Here is a 13689-nt window from a genome sequence, read left to right on the forward strand (position 1 = left end):
CAGCTAACATATTTTAAATTTTCACCATTTTCACACAATTACAACTCAAACAATTTGGAAATTCTCTTCAGAGTGAAAAATTTAATCTTACACAGAATCTTTTTTAAGTAAAAATAAGATGATTTTGTAAATATAGATTTATAGGTGTGGTATGTCTTGCTGTGACTCTCTGATGACTGAGCAACCTTGAAGATGCCTAGTCAGTCAACCTAGTCACAATAACCTTTGCATACTAGGTAGTGATGTTGGCTTCTGGGTGGGAGTTTTTCATCTCTCTCTGTCAAACAGATTGGTGCCATCACCCACTAGACCTAACTTGCCGCTTGGGCTAGATGGGAGTGAGAGGACACAGAGGAAGGAAGTCTTAGATACTAGTGCTTCAGACATGTGCTCTTCCTTTTCCTGAATAACGCCCAAATGAAAATGACAGACCTGTTTTTAAAAATGAAACAATGTAACAGCTAATAGCTTTGGAATCCAATGTTGTGTGTTGTATACACGTACGTGTGTGTGTGTGTGTGTGTGTGTGTATGTATATATATATATATATATATATATATATATATATATATATATATATATATATATATATATATGACTACTTTGTCTGTTTAAAGCCTTACCAATTTCTGTTTTGTTTTTTTAAGAAAGAGAAGGGTTAATAGTTCTTTTACTTTACTTTATGTATCTGAACATTTTGCTCCCATGTATGTCTGTGTATGATCTGTGTATGATCTGTGTGCCTGGTGCCCTCAGAAGCAGAAGAGGGTGTATGATCCCCAGGAACTGGAGTTAAAGAAGGTTGTGAGCCACCATGTGGATGCTAGGAATTGAACCCAGGTCTTCTGAAAGACTCAGTGCTCTTCACCACTGAGCCACCTCCCTAGCCTCCTGTTTAATTTTGTTAAAGGTCAAGTTAAAATACTAGTCACTTAAGAGAAAAGTCTATAGTTTATCCTGCAAGCCAAAACTCTGGTGCTTAATGAGCCAGCACTGCCTGTTAAATTCATTGATTTATGGAAGGAACACAAAGAGGGGAGGCTCAGAAATGCAGGATTGATGGTTGTGACATGGAGCTGAATGAACCTTTTCTTCAAGGAACATAGATTTTACTGGTGGCAAGGGGGTGTTCAATGGCAGCTTCTTCATTCATTCTCTGATAGGGAGGGACACTGGGGGTTCTGCCTTTAAATGGAGAAGAGAATAGTAGCTGCAAGGGAGCCAGGGCCAACTCTAAGAGGGTAGAAAGATGGGTGGTGATGGGGGTTGGGGGTACAGGCTCCCCGAAGGGCTTGGATGCTGGACCGCATTGGCGTACTGCTGGATACACACATTCATCAGTTCATAGTGGCAGCTCACATACACAGAATCAGCTTCAAGAGTGAGAAACTGATGCAAGACGGGTGCTTAGTCTTTAATTGCCTCTCCAATTGTGTAGATCCTTGACGTGGTGTATAGCAGTGCTGGACAAAGCTTACACCTCCCGTTTGAGCAGAGATCTGCAGTCGTGAAAGCAGACACCGGAAATGAGAGGGGGGAAATGCCGACCCCTGCCTTTCATTGTGCTCTGAAGTGTGGGAAACTGAATGCCTCATCCGGTTCAGTAGCACAGGTGGCTGCAGCCATCCACTCCAAGGGAAGCAGCTATGAGGAGAGCACCCTCCTCCTGGGTACCTGCTGCCCAGAGCCCCACCTCTTACCTATGATGCCTTCCGGGTTGTAGCAAGTCTTGTGCATCTTCCCCATGAAGAGCTCCAGGCCGATAATGGCATAGATGATGATGACGAACAGCACGAGCAGGGCGATGTGCAGCAGAGGCACCATGGCCTTGATGATGGAGTTCAGGACCACCTGGAGACCTGCGCAACAGAATCATCAACAGTAGCAGCGGCAGAACCTCGGCCTCCTCTTTTGAGCCAGTGCTGCCTTAGGTACCATGATAACACGGCCTCCTGCAATCTTCTTAACAACTCGAGCGGGAGTCACCCGTCCCGTGTTTCAGATGAAGAAACAGAGGCTCAAGGTCACAGCCCATGAATGAAAGAGCGGGAATCTAAATTCAGGTTGGCTTGACTCCAAATCTGTCCTGGAGGCACATCCAAATAAAAGGATCAGCAGATGCTGTGCTTCCAAGGGGGAGAACATGTTGTTTTCATCTGCAACTATCAAGATTTTAAATAGCCCATCTCAGAGACAGTGTGTTTTCTCCTAGAGCTCAGCACAAAGAGAACTCACTGTGACTACCCACAACCACACAGGACTTAGTCATCTCACCAGGCTTCTCTGTGGTGGATTACTAGAGCCTATCATCAGCCCACCTGCTCTAAAACATAGATCAGCCTGATGGGAAGGAATCCAGGAGGGTGTGATATCCAGTGAAGAAACTACTTTCCCAGCAGGATACATCTGAGAACTACCGTATCAGGACCAACGGTGTAGCTCTAAAGGTACCCTTTTAGTAGTAAATAAGGGGACCACTGAGTAGTACACAGTTCTACCAGGGGATACATCATCTGAATGTCTCACACTCAAAAGCTCCATAGAAAGGGACTTCTTATTTAACAGCATGGAGTTTTGGTTTGGGAGATGAAGGAAGTTCTGCAGATCAGACGACACTGGAGCAAATATACAGAGAGCCCCTGAGCCACACTCATCTTCTCAGGGTACCCCAGAGTCCCCAGAGTCGGCAGCTTGTTCTGCTGTTCTACGGGAGAGGGGTGGGCATTTAAGGGGTTGCACTAGGGATGCTCACTAGGAATGCTACCAGGAAAGGGCTGTGGCAGATGGTGAGGGATGATGACAGCTTACTCTGGAGCCTAAAGCAGTTCCTGCGAGCTTTCTGTGAACAGCAAGTACATTGGCGTCCACGTTCCAGGAGAGCAGGGTGAAGACAGTCACACAGAACACCATCCCGAGGGCACCTCCAGCACCCACAGGACAGCAAAGCCCCTGAAGTCCCACACGGGGCTGGCATGTTTATAGTGTCTTCATAGGACTGGTCACCTTTTCCCATCCTCTCAGATACCAAGATCTTTCTGTTCCGTTCTGTTCTTTGGCACTCATCCATGGCCCTGTAACCCTGTATAGATAGCTACAGCGCGCCACATTTCTCAAGCCCCTAAGCACTCACCAAAGCTCTGAGCTGTGGCCAGTAGTTTTCACAAGACTAATTAGAAGAACTCTCCCCAGCTATTAAGCCAAGCCAAGGAAAAGGAAAAAAAAAATAAAAAAGAAAGCTAGAATAATGTTACCTGTGAATTAATGTGAGCACTTTGCAGGCTCCCATTAGAGCAAGATGTTTTCAGATCCAAATGATTCCATTAATTAGCAAGTTGTATACACATTAGCATTAAAGTCTGCCAGGCCATGAGGAAAGCTGAGTTGCAAAGCAACTTCCAGGAAAGGCTGATAGGTGCTGAGGAGCCTCCTAAGTAATCCCCACAGAAGCTAGGAACCCCATCTTGGCTGCCGGGCCACCAGGGCGACATCAGGCCTCCAGCACCAGCCTCAAGTGCCAAGAAACAGACAGGTGACAGACACAGAAAGAGCTGTGACCTGGAAGGGAGCCAGACAGGCCACACAAAGAGCCACTCAGGAACCTGCAGTGCCTCTTAGGAGGAAGACCAGGATGTCCTAGTGCTCTGCAAGGCACTGTAGGGCGCAGCCCATCCCCCTCTCCATACAGTCCCTGCCCTATCCCTCTCTCTGGATTTCAGTCAAGTAGCTTTCCTCTTAGATTCAAAGATGCCTCAGCCATGTGCCACAGAACGTGTGGTACCGGAGGACTAAAGCGGAGCTCAAAGTGCCTGTGGCTTACTAACATCATGACTGTCGTAACACTGACCAAGACATGTATCCCTCACATGACTGCGGTGCTTCCTATGACAATCACATGACACACACAGTTATGGACAGTATATCATACTTAAAGATGATAGTTGATGGCGGTGTGACTTCTTAATGTGTTCACTGTACTGTCGGAGTTTGATCTCTGGGGGTCCCATGGATGAAGGAGAGAATCGACACAAGATGCCTTCTGACCTCCACATGTGTGCTGTGGCACACACACACACACACACACACACACACACACACACACACACACACCACTTAACAAATGAATGAAATAACATGTTTAAGTCATTTTGAAATGCTCGTGATGTACGGTGTGGTGACAGCAGTAAGTACAGCATCTTGTACTTGCTCCATCTCTGTGTGAAGAGGCCACCTCCAGCAACTGACCTGTACTAAGGAGGCTTGTGATAGGACATTCACTCAATGATGGAAACACCTAGTGTACCTTTCTCAGACACAGCATCATTAAGGATGGTGCGGCTGTATTTCTACCCCACCGCCCAGCCAGGGGACTAGTCCTTCCCCTCAGAATGCCTTCTCTGAATTTTCTCGGGCACCAGTTCTCGAGCTCTCAGCCCAAGCAGCTCCCTCCCCAAGAATCCTGCAAGCCCCCCATCAGAGCCATTTCCTCTGATATATGCCCTCTCAGAATCATTTGCTTTCCTTTGTAACATTCCATTTAAATTGTATGTTTTGAATGCTGTGTGTGTTACGGGGATTTAAAACACTTTATGCCTGTCTTTCCAATTGGGTGGCATTTTGTGTAGATAGACTGCCTGCTCTTTTCATCACCCAGGGCTGCCTGCCTGTGAAGAGCATCCCCCGACACTGGGTAAATATTTGCTGACAGCATGAGAAGTGTGTCCTCTGAGTGGCTGTACCACAGGGCCGGGTTCTACAGTAGTGGAGCCAGTTGTCCAGTTGGTGTAGGATGGACAGGTGACTTCATGAACCATGAGGCACCACCAGGAAGATACCAACCGGGAGTCATAGCAGCCCATGTGTTTCACTCCATCATCAACAGCACCAATGAGGTATACGCTCTGTTCCTTGTGCCCCCTATCTCTTTGGTGGATATACCATCCACGTGAGCATCAGCCCTAAAGGTGCATTCCCCAGACTCTCCTGCCAACCAGATTCCAAATCCTGCTAGCTTGATTTTCAACTATTAATAGATATGCATAAATTATTTTACTATATAAATAATACATGCTTATTACAGAGAAAAAAGAAAATGCTTATGAAAGAGAAATTAGAAAACATAGTTGGGAGAGGTACAATCACTCACTGTCTCAACCTCAGAGAGAGAAGATCACTTAGCTTTTCATGTATGTTTGGGGGGACTTTCAGTCCATGACTTTCCCCCCACATCACCAACCTCTCCGATGTTCAGTTAATCAACTTTCCAACTCTCATGCCTTCCCTGTCCTCATGCAGCAGCCAGATTGCTCTTACCAAAGGACACACGAAGGCATGTCATTTTTGAAAGTGCATCGGTGATCCCTGTCATTTACAGAGACAACTTCACCTCCTCCTGTGCTGTTCTGGCTTCTACGGTTCCTAGTTTCTCTTTACACTCTAGCAGCATGCCCAGCCATCTGGAGGTCCCTGGCTTCATGCCTCCCTGCCTGAAACGCTGCTCCCTGCCTGCCCTATCCAGAGCTCCTGGAGTCTCAGCTTGTCTTCCCATCTTTGTATTCAGCAGTGTCGCAGAACTCTTAGAGGGAAATAACACTAAGCACAGGGTGTCTTCAGAAAGCAAAGGGGCAGCAACCAAGGGGTCAGCAAAGAGAGCATCTGTGCAGAAAACTGAAAGTTACATCAGCAGAGAAGACGCATGAGGTGGGACAAGGACACAGGCGACAGGGCTTGTGGCTATCAATCATTCTCCATGACTTAAGGGGCTGTTCTGAGGACAGTGGAGATAATTGATTTGGTATGACCACAGGATGGAAGGAGGACTAACTAGCAAGTATCCAGGAACAAACAGAATCTTCCAAGAACATACCTGTGTGCAGGTGGCATGGCGTCTCAGGATCCCCATGGCAACTCACTGAATGAATGAATGAACTCTTGTGAAAGGGCTTGGGGGATTGCAAAGACTGGGTGAAAGATTCCACGGACACATCAGAGCCATGGGTCCCCCCTGAATCATGTCCTGAGAACACCCGAGCTGAGGTGCAGCCATCATTACTCTACCTGACCTTCTGGTCACAACTCTGAGAGCTAGATGCTACGAACCATGGCTGACAAAGTGTCACAAAGAGAGGAAATGGCCCGATTACAGGGGCACAGCTAGTGGATGGTGGCATTGGGAGCGGAAGACAATTCTGATTCGGTTTGTCTGGGGTAGGACGTGAGTTTGCATTTCTAACCAAGTTGCAACAAATGCTAACGCTACTTGCTGGTTCAGCCACCACTATGCAAGGCAAGGAAGGCCCCAGAGCACCTGGTCAGCCAGGAGCCACAGCAACTGCAGCCACAGCCTTCCTGAGAGCTCTGAAGCAGTTCCAATACCGCGGTAGGTGCGGGTAGATTCTAGTAATATCACACCTTTACATGATTTGTAATTAGTAAAACGTGAAATATCCACGCTAGGTAGATACTGAAAATCACACCGCCAGCCTGACTATACTACAGACTTCTCTATTATGTTGTTTGTTTACTTAGTTTTGGACATATAAGCACTGTAGAGGATGACATATTCCTGTACCCTTCACCCGGGAGCGTAAGTGATGGGCACTGGGGCCACTACTTCTGGCAGCAGTAAGAGCCATTCAGCAGAGTTATGGGTTAGGCCAATGACAGTATCCAATACTACAGTATGAGAGACATGTGCTTAGCGTACTTTTTCTCAGACAGTGGCCTCTACCATTATCACTCTTGCCTAGTCAGCATCCTCAGGGCTGCTCACCACCTCTCGCCAGCCAGCCTAGGCCTGTGTCTCCACCACTCTTTCCTCGCCTAGTTGCCCATGATACATCTTCTCTTAAAAACTCTTCTTGTCCATCTCTAACAACTGTAATTTTAGTTCTTCTTGACCTGGATAATTAATTCTTCTCCTTTATTCCCTCCTTCCAGGACCCTTTTAAGTCAGAAGCAAAGAGGCAGGCCTGTCCACAAGCACTTTCCAGCTAGATAGGGAGGCAAATATGTGGCCGGCTGTTTGCAAAGCCAGCTAGCTAACCATCGTCCCAAGAATTATAGCTGAGTGCGAGTGATGTAAGTACAGCTACTTATGTATGAAATTCTCAAATAAAAAATTAAAAAACTATAACCAAAGACTTACCTATTACTATAGAAACTTCCTAAAACATAAATACATACAAAAATTTAAATGGAATTAACCTTTGACAGGGGGACAATACCCCAACTAGACACTATATGCTAACAAATAAAAACCCCAGTAGCAGGAATGAGTTTTATCTTTTTTTTTAATTATTTGCCAGTGGAGTCCCACAGACCCCCAAACATTACAGGTTATTGCCATTGTTCTTGGTTAACCCCCATAATTTGATGGTAAGACCCTATTGCTGAAGACGTACTCTAAACTTGAGTCATGAAACATGGAGAGATGAAGTAGGCATTTGGAAACCTCATCCCTACTGGCTAGCTTTCGTGGTGCTGGAAGTGCCAATGTATGCTACCAGAGGAAAAACCAAAACGAATCATCAGTCTTCATCAATCCAGCTGCAAACCATCTGGGCACAGCAATGACTGCCCTGGCAAGATGTGCCACCTACTGGGACAACGGTGGCATGAAAGTGGGTCACCAGTCACTTCCTGATTGGATTTAAGGCCTGATTCACAAGATGGAATCCGTACCTGGCACCACCATTGAGGTAAAAAAAAATAAAAAAATAAAACCTGTGGCTAGACAGTTATAGGCTCCAGGAAGAATGTACTACTATTAGTCCACTAAATGAACATATTTAAATAAACCAAGCCCTAGTGACTTACCACTATACCTGAAGATTGGTGGGCCTTCATCAGAGAAGGTAGATGGTAATGAACACAGAGAGTAAGAGACGGTGGAATGCTTAGCCCTAAATGTGATGTTGATGTCACAGCCCTCCAAGGCTCAGGGATCCCCATAGAAGAGGGAGAATAAAGTGGTAAGAACCCGAGGTAGCAGACTCATATAAGCACTCAGTGTTTTCTGGACACCGAAACACAGAGGCCCATGTGAGCTCACAGCAGCTCTGACAGTACGCACAAGACTTGCTCAAGTTTAAAGTCAGACAAAATATCAGCACGGAGAGGGGAGGGGAGCATGAAGTTCCGCCCCTAGACCGGGACCTATTGGCATTGAGTAGCTACTGGAAAGGAAGGGTGAGTTCTCTTTAAGGATATGACCCTTGGTAGGTAGACCACATTTCAGGGCAGGCCCCACAGTAAAGAGTATTTAGGGAACACAAACTGGGTTTGGAAGAAAGAAAGAAGGAAGGAAGGAAGGAAGGAAGGAAGGAAGGAAGGAAGGAAGGAAGGAAGGAAGGAAGGAAAGAAGGAAAGAAGGAAGGTAGGAAAGAAAGGACCCAAAGTTGGATAGGAGTTGTAAGAGGTAAATATGGACAAAATACATTGTATGAAATTCTCAAAGAATTAATCAACATATTTTTAAAAAATAGTTCAGTAGTCAAAGTCAAAATCTACACCAACATTTTCTTTGCCTTCTCTTCTAACTTTACATCATGCATCTCCTACCATGTCCTACCAACCCATCAAAGTCACAGACCTAAACTTGAGTTTGTCTCCTTAAAATCAGTCCCTATAAACATGAAAATGTGCAGTCATTTAGGCCTGCCTGTTTGTTTATTTGTTTGTTTTTGTTTTTGAGACAGGGTTTCTATGTGTAACAGTGCCGACTGTCCTGGAACGCTCTCTGTAGACCAGGCTGGTGTTGAACTCACAGAGAGTTGGTTTCTTTTGAGACAGGGTTTCTATGTGTTATCAGCTCTGGCAGTCCTGGAACTCTCTCTATAGACCAGGCTGGCCTCGAACTCACAGAGATCTGCCTGCCTCTGCTTCCCGAGTGCTGAGATCAAAGACATGTGGCACTGCCTCCCGGCTTAGGCCTGCTTCTTAAACACAGCATCTGTCATTGCCAGTTTCCACTGCAGCCACTGCTGTTCCTCCTGTGTCCTGCTTGGATCGGAACACAGGACGTTCTCTCTATTTCTTATACCCCAACCCATTCTGCTGCCTCACCCATGATTCATTCCTAAATGTTGCTTCCATCACATCACGGCCCACACCAGAAGCCTGCAGAAGTTCTCCACCTAGACGGCAGCTACCAAGTCCTCTTCTACAGGATTTGCATGTGGTAGAACTGAAAACTTCTTTTGAAAAAGGATTAACTCTCAGGATAGTAGGTCCCAGCAAGAAATGAGCAGCACATTCAGATCAGGAGCATCCCCAGGGCTCCCCTTTCTATGTAGGCAAGGGCAAAAGGACCACAGGCAGAGTAATATCCTGGGGGAGGCAGTAATCAGCCTCATCCTGAAGAGGTGACAGGGAGCAAGGTGGCAAAGACGACCTGGTGATGCTCCCCAAGGAAGGATCTGGGAGCACAATATCGGGGTTCTACAATGCCCTCTTCCCTCCTGAGTTTCCACTTGCTTCTCCATCCACTGAACCCAACCGGAAGCTGGCAGGAAAGGCAGCTTCGTAAGATTGTGCCTTCAGCTGGCATACCTGGCCAGACAGCAGAGCGGGGAGGGCTGGAGAGCCAATAAGGCAAAGCGAAGACGAGCTAGAATGGGGAGCAAAGTGTCAGCGCTTCTATGTGGCACCATCACCCACCCATTAAAGTCAGCAGGTGTTTCTCTGTTTGGAAGCCGGCTGAGCTTTGTGAGTCAATAGCTTCCTTCTGAGGGAGTGATAATAAACAACCTTTGACCCTAACTCACTAGTCAACTGTAGGTCCTCATCCCAAATCTGTACCTACCCCAGGGTAGAGCACATGAGCTACCAACACTGGTGGATGTGCTAGTCATGAGCACCACGAATTATGACTACTGACTCATACTTGCTTCTGATCTATAGACACCTGTTCATACTCACTAGAAATTAGAGACATGATGAATCTCACAGAACTGAAGTCTGACTTCCTTTAGCTAATGAGACAATAGACACTTTTAAATAGTCTCATAAGCCTAACAGCTTTTGAAAGAAAATAGGTCTGAAGCTTGGAAGGGGGATAATAGCTTGTTCTTAGGTTAAGGAGTAATGGCTGCACAGAGCTTAGGGATGCTAGCGTATTCTCTTTCTGGAAGAGTCTTCCTGTTGCACGGGAGGAGTTCTTGCCTGTATAGTTTCCTGAAGTCCCACATCTTAGGATTTTGGCCTGTTGTCATGTAGATGTCCACGTTCATTTATTTTCAGTGTAATCCTTCCATTCAAATGTATTTCTGTACACAATAGAGATTTACTGAACTCCAAGAGAAGGGGTATCCCTGGGAAAGACGGTGGTTACCCTGCTGACTAATGACTTTGAAACAGAAAGGATCATTAATTAAAGTATTCACCTTCAGTGGGCTCTTGTATTTTTATATTGGCAATCTGGGTTAGAGAGAGAGGCTCAGAGAAAAGGACATAAAAGAAATCCTGACGTTAGAAGAAAACTGAACAAGGAAGAATGGAGACAAGGTGACTGGAGCTAGCTATGCTTCCTGAAGATTCGCACACGCTAGACACTGTGCTAGTGTGTTCTGTACATTACTCTACTGAAATCCCCCCACAGCCCTCCTAGATAGAAATGAACCAAGGTTTGGATGTCATAAATAACTTGTCCAAGTCTATATATCTTCTTAATGGTAGAGCTGAAGTTAAAACTTCGAAACTCACACTCCTTAGTAACAATCCAAGCAAAAAAATGACAAATTGCAAATAAGCCCCGCCCATGCTGCTCCATGTCAGATGACATTCTCTGTCCTCTGGTCCCCAGTGAGGCCTCATAGTGCTTAACAGCACATCTCCCATGACAACTCTGATTGACCAGACATCCCCCCACCACAATGTACCATCCTTTCCCTCCTCCTGCTGCTTACAAACTGTGTCTTTCAGACATAAGCAGAGCAGAAGCAACCCGCCTTGGGCAACTTCCGGGGGCTCAGAGGCATCATCAGTTCCTACTATTTCTTATTCTCTTTTAAAAACTGCAAAAGTAAGGGCGTTACACAAGGTGATTTGTCACAGGCCAAGCAACCAGCTTACTGCCACTCAGGACAAAAGAGAGCATTCCTAGCTCCTGTCCTTCTCTGTCAGCATCCTCCATTGTGTCAGGATAGTCACTGCACTGACAAGTTAATATGTAATTAATCATATGATAACAATTGTGAATAAATGTAGAAGAAACATTTAATAAAATTCAATAACTGCCAATTCTTTAGTCTTATACTTTTCTGGATTGCTCATTTTTCTCCTTTTTTTAAAATAAATATTTTTATTTTATAATTAATTTAATTTTACATATCAACCACGGATTCCCCTGTCCTCCCTCCTTCCACTCCCCCAGCCTTACCCTCCCCAATCCACTTCCCATTCCTACCTCCTCCAAGGCAAGGTCTCCCCTGGGGAGTCAGCCCAGACTGGTAGATTCATTTAAGGCAGGTCCAGTCCCCTCCTCCCTGCACCAAGGCTAAGCAAAGTGTCTCAGCATAGGCCCTAGGTTCCAAAAAGCCAGCTCATGCACCAAGGACAGGTCCCGGTCCCACTGCCTGGGGGCCTCCTAAATATTTGAAAATAATCAACTGTCTCACTTATCCAGAGGGCCTGGTCTAGTTCCATGAGGGCTCTTCACCTATTGGTTCACAGTTCATGTGTTTCTGCCAGTTTGGCTATTTGTCCCTGTGCTTTTTCCAATCATGGTCTCGATATCTCTTGCTCATACAATCCCTCCTCTCTCTCACCAATTGGACTCCTGGAGCTCCACCTGGGGTTTGGCCGTGGATCTCTGCATCTGCTTCCATCAGTCACTGGATGAGAGTTCTATCATGATAGCTAGGGTATTCAGCCATCCGATCACCAGAGTAGGTCAGCTCAGGTACTCTCTCGACCATTGCCAGTAGTCTATAGTGGAGGTATCTCTGTGGATTTCTGGGGGCCTCTCTAGCATTCTGCTTCTTCCTATTCCCATGGGGTCTTCATTTATCATGATATCTCTTTCTTTGTTCTCCCACTCCTCCTGATCCAGCTGGGACCCTCCCACTCCCCTAAGCTCTCTTTCCCTCGACCCTTGCCCTCCATTACCTGCCCCTCACGTCCAGTTTGCTCATGTAGATCTCATCCCATTTCTCTTGTCGCTGGGCAATCCCTGTGTCTTTCTTAGGGTCCCCTTTACTAGATAGCCTCTCTGGAGTTGTGAGTTGCCATTTGGTTATCCTTTGCCCACTTATGAGTGAGTACATACCATGTTTGTCTTTCTGAGTCTGGGTTACCTCACTCAAGATGATACTTTCCCCTTCTTATTGAATCTTCTTTCTCTACCCTCTCTACAGCTCAATAATTCTGTTTTCAGCTGAGTCAACATTGACTGACAATGTTTTTCTACTTTAGCTTTTGTATCCTTCAGTTCTAAACTTACATCTGGTTGTTTCCCACATCTTCTGGTTCTTTGGGAAACTACTGACTTTGTCTTTGATGTCTTTAAATGCAGCAAACAACATTGCACATCCTCTAGCTGGCTAGTATCAGTACCTGGGTCTCCTGTGCATCTCCTTCTCTATAGACTTTGCTCATTTTCACTTATTTATTTTGCTTCCCTGTGTACCTAGTTATTTTGTATAATGAGGTAGACCTTATTTTCAAAAAACTGCTTTTCAAAATAATTTGACAGCTTTGATGGTGTGGTATCTCTCCTGAGACATTTCACAATTGTTACTGTCAAACATCTTTTCCTAGTGCTACACAATTCAGAAGGTTTTCCCAGCATATCAAATGCTGTGTTCATTGGGACAGTTGGTCCAAATTACCTCACCTGACATTTCCAAAAGAAAGAGTAGCCTGAACTCCTGAAGAGCAACATCACATGGGGAAATCCCCCCACTGTTTTCCTGCAGACATCACTCTTAGAGCTAGAGAATTTAGTCTATGAATGCCCGTATAGATTCTAGAAGGTTCTCTGGGCCATACCTTGGCTACTTTTAGAAAAAAATTTCTGGAGACTGGTCATCTGCAGAGTGATCATCTATGATAAGGTTAGACAGAAGGGCAGGCAAGATGGTCTAGTCATCTCATTGTAGGTTTTATTCTTTTCTTAAAAAAGCAGAGAAAGTACAGCTTTGAGGTAAAATGATGAATTTTCTCATGGGTTTGGTGGTAAATCACTCACTACAGTGCTACCAAACTGAGGCACCAAGCTAGCCCTTTACATCTTTATACCTATTTCTCCAACAAATACTTTTCTATCCATTTACAACTTTCTCTCTCCTAGATGAGATACTGTGAAATCACAAACTATGTTTTTGGTTGCTGTCTACTCATGGTGATGTCTGTCCATTCTCCTATACAGTTTAAACAAAATGTTCATCATATCTTCATTCTGGTCCAACTAACACATCAATAGAAACTCTGCTACTGATAATTTTCATGAAGGGGAACCCTCAAAACTTAAAAAAAATCATATAATAAAAAAACCTGTATGTTTTTCGGGTTGGGAAGATGGCTCAGTGGAAATGGAATTTGAAGGCTGAGGGGATTAGTTTTTCAACTGATCTACACCAACAAGAATAAAACCAAGTCTACACAAGCTCAGAATCTGAGCTGCTTGCTGAAGAATTAAAAAGCTTAGCAAGATGGTAGATTTCAGAGTCTCTGTAGCATATTATCCATGAT

The 13689-nt window shown here is 45.2% G+C and overlaps 1 protein-coding gene across 1 annotated transcript in view; it reads right to left on the minus strand.

Annotated features, from left to right (window-relative positions):
• Positions 1–13689, minus strand: part of Cacna1c (calcium voltage-gated channel subunit alpha1 C) — a 491450-nt gene that overhangs the window by 164083 nt on the left and 313678 nt on the right. The window contains exon 4 of the mRNA XM_059258469.1: positions 1701–1859. Within this exon, the coding sequence (XP_059114452.1) occupies positions 1701–1824 (124 nt within the window). The 5' untranslated portion in view covers positions 1825–1859. The remainder of the gene's footprint in view (positions 1–1700; positions 1860–13689) is intronic.

This window comes from Peromyscus eremicus, chromosome 3 (genome assembly GCF_949786415.1).
Source record: "Peromyscus eremicus chromosome 3, PerEre_H2_v1, whole genome shotgun sequence".
In the NCBI taxonomy this organism is placed as follows: Eukaryota; Metazoa; Chordata; class Mammalia; order Rodentia; family Cricetidae; genus Peromyscus; species Peromyscus eremicus.